The sequence below is a fragment of the Rutilus rutilus genome (genome assembly GCF_951802725.1).
Source record: "Rutilus rutilus genome assembly, chromosome: 20".
Taxonomy (NCBI): domain Eukaryota; kingdom Metazoa; phylum Chordata; class Actinopteri; order Cypriniformes; family Leuciscidae; genus Rutilus; species Rutilus rutilus.
This window is the reverse complement of record NC_140225.1, coordinates 23,589,796-23,613,984: the sequence shown is the minus strand read 5'-3', so window position 1 is coordinate 23,613,984 and position 24,189 is coordinate 23,589,796. Positions and strand designations below refer to the sequence as shown.

General features: G+C 37.1%; 3 protein-coding genes across 3 annotated transcripts; 1 reads left to right on the top strand and 2 right to left on the bottom strand.

Annotated features, from left to right (window-relative positions):
• Positions 1-155: 155 nt before the first annotated feature.
• ankrd2 (ankyrin repeat domain 2 (stretch responsive muscle)) lies at positions 156-4,271 on the bottom strand. The gene is made up of 9 exons (XM_084391888.1): positions 4,008-4,271; positions 3,791-3,898; positions 2,557-2,685; positions 2,317-2,421; positions 1,293-1,391; positions 1,115-1,213; positions 913-1,011; positions 722-820; positions 156-636 (listed from the first exon to the last, which is right to left on the bottom strand). The coding sequence occupies exons 1-9, from the start codon at positions 4,074-4,076 to the stop codon at positions 538-540; spliced, it is 906 nt and encodes a 301-aa protein (XP_084248014.1). The 5' UTR covers positions 4,077-4,271; the 3' UTR covers positions 156-537.
• A 2,380-nt stretch (positions 4,272-6,651) lies between these two features.
• st3gal7 (ST3 beta-galactoside alpha-2,3-sialyltransferase 7) lies at positions 6,652-11,375 on the top strand. The gene is made up of 7 exons (XM_084391400.1): positions 6,652-6,770; positions 6,901-7,060; positions 7,196-7,316; positions 9,465-9,790; positions 9,902-10,088; positions 10,349-10,489; positions 10,792-11,375. Exons 2-7 carry the CDS (start codon positions 6,927-6,929, stop codon positions 11,026-11,028), a joined length of 1,146 nt encoding a protein of 381 aa, XP_084247526.1. The 5' UTR covers positions 6,652-6,770; positions 6,901-6,926; the 3' UTR covers positions 11,029-11,375.
• A 4-nt stretch (positions 11,376-11,379) lies between these two features.
• Positions 11,380-22,228, bottom strand: hps1 (HPS1 biogenesis of lysosomal organelles complex 3 subunit 1). The gene is made up of 18 exons (XM_084391399.1): positions 22,089-22,228; positions 21,459-21,580; positions 21,240-21,374; positions 20,480-20,622; positions 20,218-20,326; positions 19,985-20,145; positions 19,780-19,879; positions 19,618-19,687; positions 19,442-19,497; positions 17,864-18,019; positions 17,414-17,593; positions 16,230-16,306; positions 16,001-16,132; positions 15,865-15,929; positions 15,596-15,741; positions 13,656-13,769; positions 13,322-13,404; positions 11,380-12,582 (listed from the first exon to the last, which is right to left on the bottom strand). The coding sequence occupies exons 2-18, from the start codon at positions 21,573-21,575 to the stop codon at positions 12,420-12,422; spliced, it is 2,007 nt and encodes a 668-aa protein (XP_084247525.1). The 5' UTR covers positions 21,576-21,580; positions 22,089-22,228; the 3' UTR covers positions 11,380-12,419.
• Between the last annotated feature and the right edge of the window lie 1,961 nt (positions 22,229-24,189).

Below are 24,189 nucleotides of genomic sequence, written 5' to 3'. Positions count from 1 at the left end.
ATGGTCTTGTCCGATTCAATTATCTATGCTAAGCTGTGCTAAAAGTGGTACTGCCAGACCCGGAGATCGGCTGAATGGACCGGAGATCGGCTGAATGGATTCGAAAACGGTAAAACTCAACTGTTTAACTCCGGGGGAGTTGTAAAATGAGCCTATTTCCAAAAAAAGTGGACGTTAGTATATATAGTGCTGTCAAATCGAGATTAATCATTTCTTTATATAAATGAATTATAAATGAATACAATAAAGTCCTTATTCATTCAGTTTCTGGTCCCCATTGACTTCCATATTAGGAAAAAAAATACTATGGAAGTCAATGGTGCCCCAATATCCCCAATGGTGCCAAAATATCTTCCTTTGTGTTCAACAGAAGAATGAAATTCATACAGGTTTGGAGCAACATGAGGGTGAGAAAATGATGACAGAATTTTCATTTTTGGGAGAACAAATAGTTACTCAGGCAGAGGTGTTGTTGTTCACAGCCATGCACCTGTTCACAAGTGACTCTAATGAATCCAACGCATCTCCATGTGTCCGTCAGGCCAGACCAACCTCCCTCATCTGATCCAGTTTCTCCAGTGTCTCCTTAGTGTCAAACTGCCATTGCTTCACCTGTTCAGTGGCTGTAATTCCCTCCTGAAACAAACAAATGAAGTGCTTATATCCAGCTGTATACATTATATTTGATCAGATTTGTTTTTCTCATCCAGCATGATCTTACAGCATTCTTGATCTGCATATCGGCTCCAGCCAGTATGAGGAGTTTTACAATTTTATATCGATTTAATCTGACAGCATCATGTAGAGCTGTGTCTCCTTCCTTTAAAAGAGAAATGAAATGTTTAAACTGACTTTTAATTTGCATGATCCATATAATTTTTGTGTTTTCCTCATGAATTATTCATCTGTTACCCAATCTTTGGCATTAATATTGATTCCACAGGCTAGAAGGTGCTGGACCACGTCGCTGTGACCAGTCCGTGTGGCCACATGTAAAGGTGAGCTAAGCAGCTGTGTGGGAGGGAGCAATACGATTTTACCATATTATGCATACTTGCGACAGCTTATTTTTTATACTGTACAGTATTTTTGTCTTCCAGTAAAACATTACTACTTTGTCTCTGACGTTGATATCAGCTCCCCTGTCCTGAAGAACTTTCAGCGCTGAGAGACTTCCACCTCTGCAAGCCCAATGTACAGCCCTGCAATCCAGCTAAACCACGGACAATCAACACAATCACGACACCATTGTAACAATGAATTGACTTAATAAACATGTATAATGATCTCACCCTGTCTTTAAAGTTGATATCAGCTTCTTTGTCCAGCAATTTTTCCACTATTTTAGCATGATTTTCCAGAGCAGCCCGATGGAGTGCTGTTTTTCTGAACTAAGACAAACAGTTGTGTGAGCGACGGAGTCATCATAGAGTCAGAGAACCAGCGTTATTATAATCAAAATCAAAATAAATGTTAAATGAAAAAAAAAATTTAGCTAGTTGCCAATACAACATTTTAAAAAAGTTGCTCCGACTACTTTGACGTGTGTGTATATGGAGTGGGAGAGGTAGGTTGTCACAATGAGCGAGAAAGGTTGACATGGATCACGCTAAATCGCCAACCTCTGGGGAATCACCCTTTTTATAGTCAATAGTTGAGTGACATGACATGTAGCCAAGTATAGTGTCCCATACCTGGAATTTGTGCTCTGCATTTTATCCATCCAAGTGCACGCACACAGCAGTGAGTTTTTGAACACACACAGGAGCAGTGGGCAGGCATTTTTGCTGCGGCACCCGGGGAGCGATTGGGGGTTAGGTGTCCTGCTCAAGGGCATCTCAGTTGTTAGTAATGAAGGTGGAAGAGAGTTCCACCTTCATTCACTCCCCCCAACTACATTTCCCACCGAATGAGACTCGAACCCGCAACCTTCGGGTTACAAGTCCGACTCTCTAACCATTAGGTCACAGATTTTAGCCCTTAAAACTCATCTTTGATCTCCAAAATGACATATTTAGAAGTTTTTTCCTGTGAAAAATTTTTTATTCATGCCTTAAAATAGCTTGAATGTAACTCTACACCCTTGCTTCATTATCGTATATGCGGACCATAAATATGCAAATGAGCTCCGCCTCCACTCATTCATACAGGCTCGTCTACAAGTCGATGTATCAGAATGGTAATGCATTTTATGTATCATTTTAGCACTAAAGCTTTGACTTAAATTAAAATGAAAGCTAATAAAAAAACTATAATAGTATCTCACTGATACTAAAACAACACTGGAGAGACCGTGTCATTTCAGACATACAGCACCTCATCACAGGTGTTTGGATCTCCTCCATCTTCCAGAAACTTCTCCACTACTTCCATCTTTCCCTGAGCTGCTGCTTTTAAAAACTCCTCTGGTTCAACAAGTCCCTGACAAACACCAGAGACAAATTTCAATGGTTAAACACTAAAAAAAAAAAAGACTAATACTTAAATAATACTTATATGCAACTCAAATGCACATAACAATATTAAAGACAAGAAAGACAGATGGGTTTCCCTCACCATAGGAACATCCATTAGGCCTTTGGAAGCTGCGGCCTTGTTCTTGTTCTTCTTATTCTTCATTCGCAGCTCAATAATATTCTCTGCACCCCCCAGATCAACGATCACACGCCTCACACGTTCCTCTGCCTGTATGAAAAATCACTTCTCTTCATCACTGACTGATCCTGGTCTGCACAGCACATGCAGTATTCTTACAATAAAATTGGCTCATATGGTTTTTAATTGACAGGATTGTGAAAATCTTGTCAAACTGATATGAGATGGCAAATTTTGATATTGACTAAATGGGACTAAAATGAAATGGGACGGTCTAGCCTACAGAGGATTGTTCTTGTCGCCTAGAAACTGTGACAGCTGCCGTTAAAGAGTGGCTGTAACGTTTGTACTAGACTTTTTTTCAAAGTTATATTAAACTGTCTGAAAACCAAACGGTTCACAAACTGTCTAAATATGTTCACCATGTTCCATCTCCGTATATAGAAAAGTATAAACTATATATAAATCGCATCTTAGTAAGATGTGTCAACATTTGAACTGCTTTAAAGGTTTTTTTTTAAACATTTGTATCATTAGATATTTGAGTAAGTTGAAACCCAATACTTATGTTTGAAAGTGTAATCAGGCAATTTCTCAAGAAAATCCTGTCGCCACTGGCGCACAATAAATTCTGGGGTAGGCAAGGCCATGATGAAGGATTAATTTGTTGTATCTTTCATGGGAAAGGACGCATTTGAAGGACCCTTCAAATCGGGACAGCCTTTGTCGCGCCGCGGTGACACAATCGGCCTTCGAAGGATGCAGTCTCTGAATAGGACGCAGCCATATATGGTGGCTTTGAGTTTGAGGCAGGTGAGTTTGATCAAAGTTGGAGATAAACTCTGCAGGAAAGTGGACTTCGAGAGCCAGAGTTGAGAACTCAAGGTCTAGATAATTTCCTACAACCAACATAACTTTTATTCAAAGCGACTTTCACTGCATTCAAGCTATATATTGTGTTAAATTCATGCATTCCCTGGAAATCGATCCCATGACCTTGCCGTTGTTAGTGCCATGTTTGACTGTTTGAGCTTCACATGAAGACAATAGGAAGGAAGGATAAATAACACAGCTGAATAACACGACGATATCGATTATGCTTCAAGCATCAAGTTTATCTCAGACTGGTATAATTTTCATCTTTTCATTAACAGTCCAAATTTTGATCTCTGCTGCGATTTTGTTCCCCACTCACCTGAATGTTTGCAACTCTTTGATTGACACATTCATTTCCCTGTTCTGCCCCCACAGAAGGTTCATCCACGACCAAAATCCCCAACTTTCGTGCCCGAGCTTGACGCTTCTAAACAATTTCAATAGAAGACAAACAAACTTTCTCAGACAGGTACTTCCCAGACGTATTACAAATAAAATACATAATAAATGATCAAAATGAGAAATTAATTCTGTACCTTGTCCCGTTTATCAAGGGGTGCTCTTCTATCAACCACAGCTGTCACCCATAGGATGCTCTCGTCCATTATAAGGGATGAAAAGTATAAAAAGAACTTCACCCAGAGTGTTTTCAAGTCGCAAACATTCACAAATAATCGTGTAAAAATCCCGCCGTTAAGAGCAGACCTGCTGGACTGAGATGTGAACTGGTCTTATAGCTCACAGCAGGAATGTAAAGCCACGTCAGGCCCGGTGTGACAGCTGTGGACAGGAGCTGGATCACACACAAACACGCAACATGAGCTCACCGTTTGTTCGGTGCCGTCCACCTCCAGAGGCCTGCCCTCTGCCACACTCTGGGAGTCCAGTTTTACAAGAATCACGACCCAATAAACACCCTGTTTTGGAGATTATGTTATTTATAAGTGGTTCATTAGTGTCAAGTGATACCTCTTAAATGCCTCCTAGTTTCAAAGAACGCCTGTTAACACACAATGTCCAATCACGGGACGGCATTCTGGAACATCCTGTTGGTTGTACATTCGCACGAATGCACACAAATGTCTTATTATGAGTAAGTGTTTGTGATATGCAGTTTGTGTTTGAAGGAAGAACAGATGTAAATGGTTGTAAAGGTGAGATCAAGTTGAAATTTTCAATAAAACCATCATCATTTGACAAATAAAACAACTGAACCAAACAGCAAATAATCATGTGTAAATACTTCTAATGGTTTGTTTGGTTTCATAATGCAGTCATGCTGTTCAAGTCCTTCACCTGACCAAATGTCAGGAGTCACCCCTAACTTAAATATGATTGAAATATTTATTGGAAAAGAACTAACTGTTCAAATATCTGCTTAAAACTAATTAAAAATTACAAATCTGCTAAGTTTACTGGATTTAGTAATTCCCCAGTACTTTCCCCAGGCTTTTTTCTAAACTTTAAGTAGTATTTTTTTTTATTATAAAGCAAATAAAGATTTACTGCTGCAAATACTTAATATTATTTAATCTAATAATCAAATCAAGTCTTTTTTGTTATGACACAATAATTTAAAGAAATGCTGCCATTTATAATGTTTTCTTTACTCGTGTTTAAATGCTGTATACTGCTATCCGCTTAACTGAGATCCTGATTGTTTTGTTTTTTGTCCCAGATATAGTTTTTTGGGGGCAGTACGTTTTCAGTTTTTCTTTTTGAAAAAAATTAACACTTGGGGGATGCATTACATTTATGAAAAGTGAAATTAAAGGCCTACTGAAGTGCCTCGAAACACGCAGCATTATTCTGTGTGTTGACGTAATTTCCACTGAAACAGGAAGTCAGGGCGGGACACATCGAACAGCTCCTCCCCTTTTTAAAATAGCCAATAGTGTTTAGTTTATATCACAGCTCGGCTCGTTAAAGCCGCAGTTTCCTCCTAATCTCTAACCGTTTCTCCTCCATATCACTTAACAATATAGAATTCTATGCAGAAACCAGACTTCATTCGCCCCAATGGAAAGCATATTTACACTGAATCGTTCCCTATGCCCTATATAGTGCACTATGTGCCATTCACCATGTAGAAAATAGTAAATGTGACCAATTTTAGCTGCAGCTTCAGCGTATATTTATAATGAAGGGGGCAAAATCATTGATCCATATTGGTGGAAGTGAGAGACTATACATTTTGAATGCTTATATCTTCTGAATGCAAATTTTGTCATTGTTTTGGAGCACACTAGCTTATAGATAACAGTATTGATGCTAAAAGCCAAATAAACTTCAATTTTGATTTTATGGGGACTTTAAAGATACTTTTACATTGTTACAAAATATTTCTATTTTAAATAAATGCTGTTCCTTTGAACTTTTCATTCATTAAAGAATCCCCAAAAATGCATCACAGTTTCCACAAAAATATTAAGCAGCTCAACTGTTTTCAACATTGATAATAATAATAATAATAATAGTTTCATGAGCAGTAAATCATAATATTAGAATGATTTCTGAAGGATCATGTGACACTGAAGACTGGAGTAATAACTGTTAAATATTCAGCTTTGCCGTCACAGGAATAAATTACATTTTGAAACATTCAAATAGAAAACAGTTATTGTAATAATATTCACAATATTATTTATTTTTGATCAAATGAGAGCACAAAGGAGACTTCAAAAAACATTTAAAAAATATAACCGACCCTGCCTTGGTGTAGAGTGTGTTTGTGTATCGATAGGTTAATTTAGAGAGATTAATTATACAAAATGATAAATAAATCAAACAACAACGTACATGCTTCAACACTGGTTCCATTTCCAACTCTCTCAAACCATTTAGGCCTCAAAACACGTTTTTTCACTTCATCGAGTTCCCTCAGATTTCTTTGACATAAATACCCTGGTAACAAACAAATGAAAACTAAGATTGAGCAGAAAAGTAAATAAAGTCTGTGTACTTATGTTTAGTTATTAAGATTATTGTTTTGCTTTCAGCAACAGCTGAACATGCTGTCTAAAGGACTTTTGAAATGCTGATGTTAGGTATGGTATCAAACATTTTCCAAAAATGGCAGTGTGTGGCTGTTTAAACAGTAGATATACAATGCGAAGCCTCTCAGACAGGTGAATGATTAACTGTGAGGAGGGATCAGACTGACACAAAACACACACACACACACACACACACAGCACAGCAGCGGAAGAAAGGGACAAAACCGCAGCTCAAATTCAATACAACACAGACATGTTTCTATCTCTACACCTGAAAGAAGAAGACAGCACCTGAAATAAGAGGTAAGAAACAACATTTACAAAGGCATAACGTTTTCAAATGTGCTGTGAATGAAGGCTGTGGAATATTGACTCTAAAGAACATGCAAGCAAAGTATGACTCCTGTTTTAATTAGTATTTCATAACTAACAGGCGTAGTTGGGAACTGACAGGAAAAAATGGTGACACTGAAACACTTGAGTGTTAATGATAATGAGGAAGACAGCGTTCCTCTGTTACCGGAAGCCAGCAGCTCGGAGAGCCCAACCACCCAACACCACAGGGCAGAGTCCAGGAAACTGTTCCTCAGCCGGTGGGTTAGAGCGAGATAAGCACTGTGACACCACCGAATCATGCTGGTCATTCACACGCTTCACTGGAGATTTAGAGACGCATTCCATTAAAACCAATGAAGCACACCTAGCATGAGCTTGTTTTATGATTTCAGGAGGAACAACTTCATTTTAAGCATTGTTCTGTTGTTGAGCTGTTACTCTGCACTCCTGGTTCCTGCGTATCTGCCAACGCCAGAGCCCACCTGGACTAATGACAGTTCTGCTGAAACTCTGGTACTGTAATTCACTGTTTCACCGTATGAAGCTAATGAGATGTGCGCCAAATTTGCAGGATCTGTGACTTGACTTGCCCCTGGTTCCACAGACAAGACTTAAGCTAGTCCCAGACTACAATGCATGTTTGAGCTGTTTTAACTGAAAGCAACTTGCACTGACATCTTAAAATATGTCATGTGCCATTGTTTTGTCTCAAGATTCACACCAATAATGTTTTTTTGTTTTTTTTCTAAGGCACATTTATAAAAGCTACTTAAATGTCCAAATTAAACTAAGGCCTAATCTTGGCTTAATCTAAGCCCTGTCTGTGAAACCAGGCCTATTCAACTGTGAGTTTACTACAGATTTAAGATGATTAAAATAATCCATGTGGAGTTAACATTCAAACCCCCCAAAAGATTCTCTCTACAATTTAAATAAATAAATAAATAAATAAACCCCTTGATATTGTAAACATGTTCATTAATTTAAAATAATTAAAATAATTATTATATAAAAATTATTTTAGGGTTATAGTGCTGTAATAATATTTCAGTAAATTATGAATCAATCAATAAATACATAAATCACAAATTTTGTCATGTAAATAAATATACACAAAGTTCAAAAGTTTGGGGTCGGTTAGATTTGAAAAAAAATATTTTTTGAAAGAAGTCTTTAATGCTCATCAAGGCATTTATTTGATCAAAAATACATAGTAAATGTTGTGCAATATTAAATTTCAATATACATTTTTAAAATGTAATTAATTCTATTGATGGCATGCTGAATTTTCAGTCTTCATGTCACATTATCCCTCACACCCTTCATTCTAAAATTCTGATTTGGTTTGTGAAACCATGACACATTTTTGATGTGCTTCATCATCAGATCCTTCATTCTAATATTCTGATTTGGTGCTCGAAAATATTTCTTATTATTAGCAGTGTTGAAAACGGTTGTGCTGCTTAACATTTCTGTGCAAACCATAATACAATTTATTCTTAATAAATACAATTATTTCTTAATTTAAAGGGGTCATATAATGCCATTTTTGTACAAGCTAAAAATTCTCATTAGTATTGTAAGAAAACATTCATTTTACCTGGTCAAAAACAGCTCTGTTTTCAGCACGCCGTTTAAGTGCATGTGTCTTTAAATGATAATGAGCTTTGCTCACCCCGCCCCTCTGTTCTGTGCGTACTCCGTTTGTAACACAATAACCATAACACGTTGTTCATTATAAACGTGGGATTATGAATTATATTGAGAACGTCGTACATAGAAAACATGCCGTAATGTACCCTGAGTGTAAACCTTAGCCGCATTCATCGTGAAGCGTGCAGCAAGCAATTTGCAAAGATTAATATAAATATTAATATAAAGGTTAATAAAACATTACACTCACTTCAGTTCTTCTGGAGGTGCAGCAGGAACACGAATAGTTGGTACCGATCCTTTTTTCAGGAGCAGCTTCTTAGCAAAACCAGCTTTATACTGACCTTGTTTGTAAAGCAGTCTGGTGTGTGAAATGATTCGCGCAAACATGAAAGCATTGACGTTGATCGTGGGGAATATTCCCTTCGAAAACAAACTCAACAACTGCTTCAGCGGTTCGGATTTAGGAACATCAAAATGACTGCTGTGTTCCTTATTACACCCAAGAACAGGACACCACAATCATTCTGCTCATAGACAGTGCTCCAGCGTATCAACAATGACCGCGCCACGAGCGAGGGCGGGTCTGTGTTGAAACGCTGCTGTCAATCAACAATCGTGGGAGGGGCGTCGATTTTGTGACGTCACAAAATCGAACGGCTTGATTTGAGATGGGGAAGAAGATATGTTTTTTTAACATATATAAAAAAAAACACTGGATGGATTTTTATCATTTTATGATGGCTGTGTACAGGCACTGCCAACACACATTTCAGTACAATCAACTTGTAAAAGTGCATGTACCATTATATGACCCCTTTAATCTTAATTTATTACAAACTTTTAAGCAGTAGTGTATATGCAAATAAATAACATACTATAATTATGTATAATAAGGTAGAAGGTACAACAAGTACAAACCGTTATGTATCTTTGCTACTGCAATTAGTATTATTTTCCACTCATGTTGTGGTCAGGTGTCTGAATGCTCACTTGTACACACCTCAGGCTCTGCTGAATCAGTCAGCGGCTCTGCTGTCTCGGTCATGTCGCAGTGGCTGGAGTGTGGAGAGGGTGATGACGCTGCCTACTCCTGCTGGGCTGCTGAAGATCCCCGTGTTCCTGGAGAACGCCACACAGGACTGGGCACTGCCTCCTCCTCTGGGTCTGCAGGGTAGTGAGGAGATGGTGGCACAGGCCCTGAAAGCTTTGCCTTATACTGGTGTTCCTGCTGGCGCAGAGACGTGCAGGAGATGCATGGTGGTCGGAAGCGGTGGCATTTTACGTGGCAAAAATCTTGGACCTCATATAGACCAGTACAACATTATCATTAGGTTAGTTCATTAGCAAACACATATGGGGGAGGTGTTACAGTGTCAATGATGCACATTAACTTGCCTGAACTAATTGTATCGATATTAATATTTTAATCTTTATACTTACAGAGTGAACAATGCTCCAGTATTTGGATTTGAGAGAGACGTTGGCTCTAGAACTACCATTCGGCTCATTTATCCAGAAGGGGCTCCTACCCTGTCACATGAATATGAGAATACTGAAATGGTGGCTTTGGTTCCGTTCAAGAGCTTGGATATAGCATGGCTCGTCTCTGTAGTAACCAAGGAACCTTTGGTGAGTAATGTTAGAAGGTTTTCAGGAGGGACATATTCATTCTAGAGAGCATTTGGTTGGACAAAGATTTGTATACGCCTTTGAGTGTAGGATGAGTCATCATTTTTTGTGAAACAGAGGGACTGTAAATATTAAATGTTTTTGTCATCTCCATGGTGTGCTATAGCCTTAAAGATAACAGAAATGACATAAATTTAGCCTAATTGTTTACATGACCAGTGTGGTCCAAGGAGTCAATGTCTGTCCCTGTCTTTTTGAAGAGTTGGTGGTCTAAATTGTGGTTCTGGAAGCATGTAATAGACACGATACCTCTTCAACCAGAAAATATTCGCATCCTGAATCCTGAAATCATGTACAGGACAGGACGAGTCCTGCAAACCTATGCAGAGCAACAGAAAAAGGTCAGAACTGATTTTCAAATATATATATATATATGGTACTGAAATGTAATTGAAATGCAAAAAGAAATGTCAAATGTAATTTATTCCTGTGATGGCAAAGCTACATTTTCAGCATCATTACTCCAGTCTTTAGTGTCACATGATCCTTCAGAAATTATTTTAATATGCTGATTGCAGGGCTAATGTCGTGTTATAAATTCTTTACTAATTAAATGAAACGTGTCCTTGCGGAACGAGACTCCTACTCAGTGTTCTGCCGCTAGTATTGTTAACTGAAGTGAGTTTTATATTCTGTTTGTTAGATGGTGCCGACCCTGGGTATAACGGCAATAGTTCTGGCCCTGCAGGTGTGTGATGAGGTGAGTTTAGCTGGATTTGGATACGACCTTCAGCACCCTGGAGCTCTGCTGCATTACTATGGGTCTCTCCGCATGGACGCCATGAGGGTACAGGTGGTTCACGATGTCAGCGCTGAGACCATCTTACTGCGGGAGCTGGTTAAAGCCGGAGCGGTGCGAGACCTCACCGGGGCATTGTGATGACGGCAGAGACTCTGAAAAAGCTACATGTAGAAGTTAAAAGCGATAACAAACCACAGAAACAGACCTGTTGGAAGACAATAGGATCGATCTTTTAAATTTCAGGGCAAAATGTACTAAATTGTGTAATTTTGGGGTGAAATGCGACAGACATTACCCAATAACATAATGTACAAACAAATGCACTTAAAACAAGTGAAAATGACTACTAAAATTAAAACCAAAGCTACTATAATACACATTTAAATATAGCTTTATTAAAGATGACAAGAGATTTATTCAGATAAATTATTATTTCATATTTATTTATCTTGGAAAACTGATTACATAGTGTACTTTTTTTTTTTTTTTACAAAACATTACGGTACATATATCCAAACAATACTGTATCCAAATATAAACGACAGATTCGTGTTTGAGTGTGATAATCGGTCCTGTAAAATATTGCATTATATTTTTAAAACAGTGGGTTAAAAACAAACACACTTTCCTTATCAATATACTTCGTCTTTAACGTAATCTCTGAGCTAAAATTTAAATAGAGACTATTTTGTTGCAACACATTCATGATCATTAATTACAGTTCAAAAAGTGCTGACATTATGGAAGGAGAGAAATCATCTGCTATAGCAATACAATGGATATTTTTGATGGCAGGATAAATAAATTGTTATTCTCCTTTTTAGAATTAGATTTGTGTATTTCAGCTTTAACTTTACAACCATTAAAAAAATGTTTACTAAAATGTACAAAATTACTAATTTGTTGATTCATTAAAGGTAGGGTTGGCAATTTCAGAGAGGTTAGCAATAGCAAGTTGGCTTTGAACGCAAAAGATCCCACCCTCCCTTCAAAGCATCCCCAAAGCAAATTAACAATTGATTATCTTTACAACGGAACTGTATTAACACTGAACTAACTTCAGCTAAACAATGACACCATTTTCTTTAAGAGCTGCAGTAGAGCCGAAATGAACTGTTTCACTGAATCATTTTCCTGTTATCACTGTAAAGCTGCTTTGAAACAATCTGTATTGTATAAAGCACTATATAAATAAAGGTGACTTGACTTGACTTTTAAAAAAAGAGTGTTTCCTATAATATTTGGTCCTGGTTTCACAAATAAAATTGCTAAATAACAGACACGTTTTTGTATTGCGAGCACCTTAAGAATGTCTGTTTCTCACTGTTCACTTGCACCCTATATTCAGTTCATTAGAAGCACAAGAAATGCAATGTTTAGTTTCCCGGCACAATATTTTCTGCAGTTACCTGAACTGAAATAAGAAGTACAGAAAACTCTCCATATAGATAACAGCTCATGCAGCAACAGAAGAAAGAGAGCACGGCTGCATGGAGCACGCATTCCTCTGACTCTGAGGACCGTGTTGGTCACAGGAGCGGGATACGGGTGGGCTCCCACAGCTTGCGGGCCAGCTGACTGCAGTGCTGAAGAATATATTCATTGGGGATTACACCCAGATGCACAGTCAGCAGTTCATAACACTTCACCACTTCATTCTGATGTCTTTTGCTGTAATACCGCAGCAGTTTCCTATGACACAGTCAGAACAGAATAGACACGTGTTAAAGAAAGTTCAGCTTCCTATCACCTGGCAATGATCTAGAAACCATCAAAAACACTGTAGCAACCACTGAGAACACAACAGCAACCTCTAGCAGAGACTTAAATCGTACATGGCTAATTTGAAATAGAATAATTATGTACAATAACCTTCAAACTGACCGGTTTTAAAATGCCCCTATTATACTATTTTAAAGATTCCTAACTTTATTTTTGAGGTCTCCTACAATAGGTTTACAAGCATCCAAGGTAAAAAACACTTAGAGTTTTCTAATAGTATAAAATTGCAGCTTCACATCTTTTATCAAAGTGGGTGAAAGGGTTCAGCTCCAGGTCTTCCTCAGCATAACAAGAACCAAACTCTTCCAGGCCTCAGATACAACCGCAGTGTTTGAGGACGAGTCAAACTAGACGTTGTTCGTGGCAGCCAATGAAGACCATAGGGTGACATTACGCTAATCTGTTACAAACCTACATAGGTTCACGTAGGAAGTGAGACTGGAATTACTGATCACAGTTCAGAATCAGTTCTCTCTTTTAGGAGACAATAATATTATATTATTATATAATGCTATACTCCACACTGTATGAAAGGTAATATCTGAAAGAGCAGAGTAGGGGCACTTTAAACTCTTAGACAAGGTGTTATCAAATCATTCTGAATGAAATATGCTTCAAACTGCAAGTGATGTCCTTGTTTCTGTCTTACTTATAATAATCACAGGTGAGCATTCCTATTGGAGCGGTGTCATCTGGGAAACTGGGTATATCTATCACTTCCAGTTTGTAACCCTGTCAAAACAAAATTTAAACCTGATCAAGTCAAGTCAAGTCAAGTCAAGTACATTTGTATAGCGCTTTTCACAATACAGATTGTATCAAAGCAGCTTCACAGTATTAAATTAAAATAATACAACAAGGTTTGTTTCTAGTGGAATTTATTGATTGATAAAATCAGATTAAATATCCCCAGAATATCACCACATATAACTTTCATTAAATGTGTTTTAGTAAATGTAAAGAAGATGCAAGGTAATATTTACCGCTTCATTTTCAAACCACAAAAAGTAACAGTAGAAGTAATCTCCATCTCGGAGTGTGACGGTGGCGTAACCCTTGTGTAGGTATCGCCGTGTTGTCGCCACAAGACTCCAAACCTGCACAGATTCATGATGAGATTAGTATATCATCAGTAACTAATGAAAAAAAATACAGTATTGTTATTTAAAGGGGTCATATAATGGTACATGCACTTTTACAAGTTGATTGTATTGAAATGTGTGTTGGCAGTGCCTCTACACAACCACCATAAAATGATAAAAATCCATCCAGTGTTTTTTTTTTATCTTCTTATATGTTTTCCCCCATCTCAAATCAAGCCGTTCGATTTTGTGACGTCACAAAATCGACGCCCCTCCCACGATTGTTGATTGACAGCAGCGTTTCAACACAGACCCGCCCTCGGTCGTGAGCGAGCTGTCAATCATAGTCCGCGCGGTCCGGCGCGGTCATTGTTGATACGCTGGAGCACTGTCTATGAGCAGAATGGCGTCTAAGCGATTGTGGTGTTCTGTTCTTGGGTGTAATAAGGAACACAGCATCATTTTGATGTTCCTAAATCCGAACCGCTGAAGACGCAGTGGCTGAGTTTGTTTTTCGAAGGGAATATTCCCCACGATCAACGTCAATGCTTTCATGTTTGCGCGAATCATTTCACACACCAGACTGCTTTACAAACGATCAGTAAAAAGCTGGTTTTGCTAAGAAGCTGCTCCTGAAAAAAGGATCGGTACCAACTATTCGTGTTCATGCTGCACCTCCAGAAGAAGAAGTGAGTGTAACATTTTATTAACCTTTATATTAATATTTATAAATCGCTTGCTTCACGCTTCACGATGAATGCGGCTGTTTACACTCAGGGTACATTACGGCATGTTTTCTATGTACGACGTTCTCAATATAATTCATAATCCCACATTTATAATGAACAACGCGTTATGGTTATTGTGTTATTATTAAAAACGGAGTACGCACAGAACAGAGGGGCGGGGCGAGCAAAGCTCATTATCATTTAAAGACACATGCACTTAAACGGCGTGCTGAAAACAGAGCTGTTTTGACCAGGTAAAATGAGTGTTTTCTTACAATACTAATGAGAATTTTTAATTAAAGTATATTACAAACTTTTAATTTAGACCCTAAAGAATCATATTAGCTTGTACAAAAATGGCATTATATGACCCCTTTAATATACAGTAACATTTAGTAACAAAAAACGTTTCTATTTTAAAATGTAATATATTCCGGTGGATGGCAAAGCTGAATTTTCAGAATCATTACTCCAGTATTTAGTCACATGATCCTTCAGAAATCATTCTAACATGCTGATTTGCTGCTCAAGAAATATTTCCTATTATTATTGAACAATTTCCTTAAAAAGGGTAAGTAAACAGATTAATATCTATATACTTCACGAGTTCACATCTACATATAATTAGTACAATAAGTTTATGCGTATTTGGCGTGCTGTCCGGAGAGAGGGCTCCGAGCTGGGAGTTAGGCCCGAACCCAGAGTACTCCCCCCAGTTGTTAAGTGTAGATGGAACTGGAAGTGTAGATGGAACTGGAAATGAGGAGATGGGGTGGAGGAGGGATGCTGACAAACTTTCAATGAACAGAGATAGGTCTGCTGTGAATTTATACTCTGTCATTGAGTTGATTACTGATTAATCTCCAGCTGTGCATAATTTGGTTAATTATCTGAACCTGCTCCTCCCGAACTTTGTTAATAAAACATCATTTATTTTTTGTTTTTAGTCTATATATAATTTGTTCAGCTTTTGACAACATTCTGTATCTCTACTGAAGAATATTTAATCAATTTCATTTATAACAATACATAGAAACAAACAGCTACATTTACTTATACTAAAACATGTCACGATTTGATACAGTGCATGATGGGCTAGACACACAAAAACACCTTGTTCTTTATGAAGTCAGCTAGAGGTCCCTTTCCGAGCTCAGAGACGGTGAGATCCGTCACATTTAGGGAAGGCGCAATCATTTGACCACTTGAACGATCCACGTAGATAAAGTGGACGAGACCAGGAAACTCTTCCAGGTATGTGAGAGCGTGGTTAAAGTCTATCACAATGTCACAACAGAAGAAGATTGAATGCTAGATAAATGCCTTCCTGGCAACTACTGAACACGTCAAACCAAAAGACTCAGTGTTAAAAAAAGGATATGACACCATTGTGATATTTCTTTTGCTTTTCACCAGCAGAAAATCCTTCCAGTCCATCAACTTCTCTCTGCAACAAATGTGAAAGACAGTTAAAAGTGACTCAAAATGAGCACTTTAGAAGTATCTGTTCATACATACTGGACCATGTTCAGAGCTCGTTCTTGCAGATGAGGAGCCAATCGCTGACTGCTGGCCATGCATTCAGCTGCAAAAAACTGCCTGTACACACTACACAACTGAGTCTTCATGTTTCGACAAGAGGGCAGCAAACTGCAACAACACATAAAACGTCAAATGAGCGAATTAAGCCACATCCACTACAGAAAAGACAGTTTTTCAGTTTGTTAATAACAAAAACAGCACTCACTCCCTTGTGAATCCAGATCCAGATCTGGTGAAGGCCTTGCTCTTAAAATCTGTCCACACATTTTGAAGATGGGAAGTCTGAACACATAAAGAAAACATGCTATTATAGCGCCAACACTCCACTATTTCTGGTCAATACATTTCCAAAACCTTTCCAGTTGTTCTTGAATACTGGATAAATCTTCAAATATGTATTTCTTGTATATGTATACAATTTATTTTTATTTTTTATATGTGAGGTGGCAATTCTTGGAATTGATAGATTTAAATTCATTTAAATATACATTTTAGTGTGCAAATGTCACCAGTAGGACAAAAAAAGACATTAGATTTGAATATGACATAACAATGAATAAATTGCTCAAAGAACAATATTCTAATCAATGTTGCATTTTAGTGCAGAGCATACATTTCCATTCATAAGTTTGGGGTCGGAAAGTTTATTTTAAGAAGAATGCATTAAGCAAACGTGACAGCAAATACTTTTACTTTGTTACAAATAAAAATGATATTTCAAAGAAATTCTGTGCTTTTGAATTTTCTACTCATATAATCAACAAGTATCACAGTTTCCACAAAAATATTAAGCAGCACAACTGTTTTCAACATTGATAATAATAGGAAATGTTTCTTGAGCAGCAGATAATCATATTAGAATGATTTCTGAAGGATCATGTGACACTGAAGACTGGAGTAATGATGTTGAGAATTCAGCTTTGCCATCACAGGAACAAATTACATTTTAAAATATATTCAAATAAATGTGTAATAATATTTCACAATATTACTGTTTTGACTGTATTTTTGATTTTCGAATAAATACAGCCTTGGTAAGTATAAGAGACTTATTTCAAAAACATCATTGTCCCAAACTTTTGAATGAAACATATTCACCTTTTATTTTTTTTATAATGATTATAATAATAAAGCAATTTAAAGTGTAGTTAAAGGACATGTTTTCGTTTTAATGAATGGTGTTTTAATAAAATAAAATAAAATAAAACATTTTAGCAAAAGATTGTTCCTAAATGAAATGGATGAAAAAGCACTAAATGAACCATATTGAAATCTGATGCAGAATCACTGAGTCCCTCATGAGTCCTAATGAAAGCACATTGTAAAGTGGATCTGACAGTGTGCAAAGGATTAAGAGTGTGTGCGCTCGGTTCGGTTGTCCACACTGACCTGAATGTCCATGCTGGCCCATGCTTTGACTAACTTCTCCAGTCTGCCCCGCTGCTCCTGGACAGAGGGCTGACCCCGTGTGGCCGCCGACCCTTCATGCCCCTCACACAACCTCTTCTCCAGCTTCACAAAGGCTTCCAGAAAGTAGTAAATAGATATTGCCACATGACTGTTGGGGATCTATTGAGAAGCAGGACAAATTAGCTGGGAACTTTACATGTTTGTTTAAACCCTACATGATCATGTTATTCAGTATGATTTGAGGATGATCATATTGTGCTTCAATGGAAGCAAAATCAATGTCTGTACAAATGTGCTTATTTGAAAAGAGTAGAATAAATATGTCTAATAATGTATAAATATGACTAATTGAGGAAGATGCAATGTAACTTTTCTTTGCTTTAGAGGTCTGATAATATACAGAATGCATGATATTCAGAAAGACTTCACCTTGGTGAGCAACACTAGCGTGATTCCAGGCCAGAGAGACAGGCAATACATGGAGTGAGGCATCATGGGACACTCTTTGGCTTCCAGGAATACTCTGAATGGGGCTGAGGGGTCAGGGGTTGGAACTTCAAGAGTTTTCAGACTGTCCTCAGCCATCTAAAATCATAAGAATAAAAATTACATCATACAGTACCGTTCAAAAGTTTGGGGTCAGTAAGATTTATGTTTTTAAAAGAAGATCATTATGTTCACCAAAAATACAGTAAAACAGTAATTGTGTAAATTTAACAATTTAAAACAACTGTTTTCTATTTGAATATATTTTAAAATGTAATTTATTCCTGTGATGGCAAAGCTGAATTTTCAGCATCATTACTCCAGTTTTCAGTGTCACATGATCCTTCAGAAATCATTCTAATATGCTGATTTAATGCTCAATAAACATTTATTATTATTATCAAAGTTGAAAACAATTGTGCTGCTTAATATTTAAAAAAAAAATTGTGGAAACTTTGCAGGATTCTTTGATAAATAGAAAGTACAAAAGAAAGTTGTAAAGGTGCTGTATGTAACTCTACTAAAGCATAAAAATACCATAATGTTTGCATATTTCTTGTATACATATACAAATTCACATACTCGTTTCTCTGAAAAACACTTCTACAGCCAGATATTTTACTTTGAAATGTGCGTTTCCAGGCTGGAATGTTTGTTATTGTTTTGGTCTGATACTGCACATTGCCAATTTTCATTGTCCAATGTGCTCGTTCCTGTTGCGTGCGCTCAAACTGGCAACCCGTGTGAGCGCCGTCCAGTCTGAGGAGGAGGGGGCGGGAGAAACAACGATCTCCGATATTTTGAATTCGACTGTAGTACCTATTTCGATTGCCTATATATTATATTGTCATTCTTTAAGGGTTAAAAATATTATATAATATTATATACAGCTGGGGAACACACACACACACACACACACACACACACAAACAAACATGAATATGTTTATTTTTTAAATATTATATGTAATTTATATTTTATAAAATGTTTTTCATCCTTTTAACAACATTCTCTCTCTTAAACATCCTTTAGATATCATTCTAATATTCTGATTTGGTGTTCAAGAAACATTTTTATTCAACAAATTCTTCTTATTATTAGTAGTAGTAGTAGTAGTAGTAGTAGTAGAAAAGGGTTGTGCTCCTTAATGAAATGTGTAAAGTTTAAAGAAAGTTTAAAGAACAGCATTTATTCAAAATAGAAATCTTTTCTAACGTTATAAATGCCTTTACTCTTATTTTTGATGGTAATTTTAATGCATCCTTTTATGAATTAAACTATCAAATTCCTGCAAAAAATAATCTGTAGTCAATACTTTAGCTCTTAAAACTCATTTTTGATCACCAAAATGACCAAAAAATTCTAGTGAAAAAAATGTATTCATGCCTTAAATTAGCTTGAATGTAACTCTACACGCTTGCTTCATTTACTATACGCGTATCCATGAATATACAAATGAGATCATATTACATTAGATCATACTTTTAGGGCAGCAGAGATGGACAGGAACAAATAGCTCACCTGAACATCAGGATCTACAAACTGGAAGACAGGAGGACTGTCACCTCTTGGTCGGACTATGCATTAAAAACACAAATATGCAGCTTGTATTTATACAACACTTACCACTTTTGGTGCATTTCTGAATGTCATTGCATTACACACAAAGTCTATGAAAGTCTACTCATTTCTATCACCTGATTCCCGTTCAGGAGGAGAGGGCTCTGGTGTGTAGAATACATCAGGAACTGAACTGCTCTCTAACTCCTAAATATACAGAAAATACTGTCAGGGGCACAATGCAAAAGAAAAAACTGTGAGATATCAACAAGCGATATCAAAAACAAGACACATCAAACCTCAGGAGTGTCATCTTGGTCGATTTTGCTGGGGTAGAGATCCTGCACAAGGATGATCAGAGCCAGGAGATCAGAGGGGTTTAGACTGCTGGCATTTCGACTGCACAAAAAAAAAAAAGAAGAGATTATTTCAAAGTTCTCTATAGCTTCCTTCTGATTTATTTTGTGGTCAAAACATCATCTTCTCCACCAGCGTTTGCTGTACCTGGAGTAGAAGGCCAGAAGTTTGGTGTGCACCAGTATGAAAGCGTGCAGCACCTCCTCGCCTGCTCTGTCCACGTTACTGTTGATCTGCTGCACCAGCCGACGCTCCAGAAACTCGATGCACTGCTCACAAAGGGTCGGATGGATCAACCTTTCCACAGCCTGAACACACAGAGGACTCGTCATGCGTGAACTAAAGCTACACAACTAATAAAAACAGCAACTTGCACACACCTCCACTAAAAAGCTTTGGTCGTGCTCTCGTAAGCGGCTGTACGTTTCCAGGAGGCTTTGTAGCTTCTTCCATAACCGGTTCCTTTGCTCAGTCTCTTGAGGGCGCAATCTGACAAATAAATTTGAATACATGAAAGAGTCCGTTAAAAATGCTTTCGTTTGTGTGGGTTTAATATTATGAAGTGAAATGCAATGAGACTAGTTATACTAATCTACAATATGAAATATGTTGATGTGATGTCGAACAAAGTGCAGTTCTCACTCTTTCCTCAAGAGGGCCCCGCTGAGCGTCACCATCCCAAACATGATTTCTGTGAGTTTCTTCATCACATAGATCTTTCTCTTCAGATCCTCTTCGGTCTCATCTCCATCTCCATTCACAGCGATGTATAGACATTCCTCAAACTGCATGATAGAAAGCACAAGTATGTGGCATGAGTACTGGAAAAATACATCGAATTTCTTGAAAGAGGGTTTATGTTAAATTCACACTGTTAGTGAAGAAAGGTGATGTAAGTGACTTTGAACATGGCATGGTTTTTGGTGCCAGACAAGCTGGTTTGAGTATTTCAGAAACTTCCTGAGCTATTGGGATTTTCACACACAGAGAATGATCAGAAAAAGAGAAAATGTTCAGTGAGAGGTAGTTTTGTGGGCGAAAATGCCTTGTTGATGCCTAGGAGAATGGTCAGAGTGGTTCGAGCTGATAGAAAGGCAACAGTAACTCAAATAGAGTCTGCTTTAATGTCGCTACTTTTTTTTTGTGTTAAAAAGCAGTAATTTTGACAGACCTAAATTCAACACGAGAGATTCTCTTCACACACAGTACGAGTTGCAGTCTGATTTGTTTTTCTGTCTCCTTTTGATTGACAGAGATATAATCCGCCCTGATCATCGGCTGTTTTTAAAACAATAATGGCTTTTAATTTATGTCCAATACATAGGTGCATCCCTCAAAACATCTATATTAAAGTATTTATTAGTGTTAGATAAGATGATACATTCATTCTTCTGTGGATTACCTGATGCAGAACATAGATATGATTGTTTTCGGTGTTGAAGGAGGTGTAATTGTCCCCGAGTCGGTCCACCATGGTGCTGCAGGAGATGATGATGGGTGCGAAGAGAGTGTTGATGCTGTCTTCAAAAGCGGGCAGCTAAGAACACATAAAAAATAATAATATTAATAATGTCTCATGCATGTATATTAACATAAAATGTCAAACAGCATTAATTCTCACTCGTTGTCCTTCCTCCTGGGAAACCACATACTGATCCTGAATCCGCTGCTCGAACTCGTTGTCAGTCCAGTAGAACAAAACCTCTGCGCTCTCGTTGGCCACCAGTAGACACTTCATTTTATCTGAACATAAATGCAGTTATTAGAAGAATAGGTCATAATATTCACACTGTGCATAACTCTAACATGGCTTGGTATCAATCTCAGTCTTTCATAAACCTCTTAATGCAACTATTCAAGAAAATCATAATTTACAGTCCTAATCATTTGTAATTCCAACAAAACAGAAAAATATATATTCCTATAGGGCCAGTATGACTTCTAATGGGATAAACGCTTCTTTAAGACACCAAAAAAGAACTCAAAGACAATCTTTAAGAAACCATGCAGCTTCCTTAAACTGTTCAGTAGTAGTAAATGTTAAAAATACAATACAATACAATACAATAGGACAGAATGCAAACAAGTTAACGAGTACACAACACACAATAGGATGATACTCTTGTGCAGCAGAAGCCCAAACCTCTCAGTTCCTCCAGAATGAAACTAGCTGGAAAAACATATCAAGTTCAAGTGAAAACTTGTTGCACTAAACTTCTAACCAGTTTACGTATCAACAAAGTAAACTTACTATTTGAGGTGTTCGCATCTAGAACAGAAGAGTATCATTGCGCCCGAAATCCTGAGCCAGTTCAAAAATCACACAGCACAACAAACAGTTTGACAGATTACACTAAACTGCGGCAGCGCTTCCGTGATGTGTGTGCGCGCGCTCGAGTCACGTGATTTGATGATCACCATCACCGGCGAGCGCGCGTCACGTCTGGAATTCAGATCATGTGCGGCGGATCTGCAGCGCGTGATTCCTTTATTGCTCATTCATTTAATGAACTCATTCATACTCACTTCTTTCTTTCTTTCTTTCTTTCTTACAAATACCACCATTAGTTAAAATAAAAGAATCTGAAATTAATTAAAGTGGTTAAAAACATGACTGACTCATGTTTTCATTTTCATAAAAAAAAGGGAAAAACAACTTTTTTACATTACATTTAACTATATATCTTCCCATTTTGTTTTAGCGACTCCAAAACTATAGGCTACAGACACCCATGAAATTGGTTGGTTTAACTTAAGTTAAATGTTTGCCTTAATTTTTTGGTTTAATAAATATAAACTCAAACTGTTATGTTATCTGAACCACATTAATTATCTAAGATAAATGACTTGACAAAAGAAATAAAGTTGCGATAACAAATCATGAAAATATATATTTTTTTACAGTAATATTATTATTTTTCTTTCTTTCTTTCTTTCTTTCTTTCTTTCTTTCTTTCTTTCTTTCTTTCTTTCTTTCTTTCTTTCTTTCTTTCTTTCTTTCTTTCTTTCTGCATGAAATTCTAAATAAACGTTTTGGAGCTTTGACCTTTCCTCTGTTCAGTCAATGACACACACATGTAAGAATTTACCATTGTACCAACTTTAACCCTCTATGTAATTGGCTTATATGTCGTGTAAACATCATGAAATCCACCATCTTGGCTCAAGGGGGATGGGTTCTGGGTCTTCCAAATAGGGTCAACAGTATAAACATTTTCACGCTGGGTTTGGTTACAGTGTGCATGGCAAAGCCAGGGAAGTCACGCAAAGGTAGTTTGACTCTTCGCAGAACTCCAGTTCCACAGCATATACAGAGAAAGAAACGTCACACTTCATTATGTCTGTATATGAATACATGCTGTTGATTGTCAGCTTTGATCAAATGACAAAGACCTACCTGCTTGTTCCACAACGATCATGCATTTATAATTAAATCAAGGTTGCAATCCAGTCAGGACATTTTGCATTGGAAAACAACAAAACTCCAAAGTTTGGGAGTACATATAGGATTATTTTTTTTAATAATTTTATTTTTAAATGCAAAATTCTCTGAAAATAATAATCTTATGCAATTTTGAATTTTAAATTAAAATAATTTAAATTAATGTTGGTTTGATATTTTATTTGGTTTGATAAGACAATAACGTTAAGAACATAGTATGTTGTACAGTGTATGTTAGTGACTTTGATGGTTCTTAGTCTAAATTTCAGTAAATAGCTCAATGTACTCATAATAAACAGTGTTGGGGAAAGTTACTTCTAAAAGTAATGTGTTAATACAGTGTTACTCCCTTAAAAAGTGTTAGTTACTTTTTATGGAAAGTAATGCGTTATGTTACTTTTGTGTTACTTTTCCTCACCTGGGCTGGGCTTGCTTGTTTTTTGTTTTTGTTTTTAATAACATTTTTATTTTTATTATTATTATTATTTTATATACATATATTTTTTGGCCAAAAGTAAAGGCCCTCTCACACCAAAAGTGAAATCAATAAACCTCAGGCTGAAGGAAATGCACCAGTAGAGGGCAGAGTAAAAAAAGTTACATACAGCACCTTTAAACTTTGATTCGTCACTCAAACGAGTGTTTTGTAGTTAATTTTTTTTACACTTTTTACAGTTCCTCCACCAGTGGGTTGTGGGCAATATTATAGTGAGTGAGCGAGCACGTTATAGTGAGCACGGATCCACACTTCGAAAATCCACCCAAAAATAAATAGTAGACCATCCGAGGACTTCTGGCATTGGCTCTTTTCAACATACTGTGCTTTGGGACACTTTAATCTCACATACTGTTTAGGATGGATAGTAGGCTATGGACATTGAGACGCAGGAATGTTTATCTCATTAAAGTT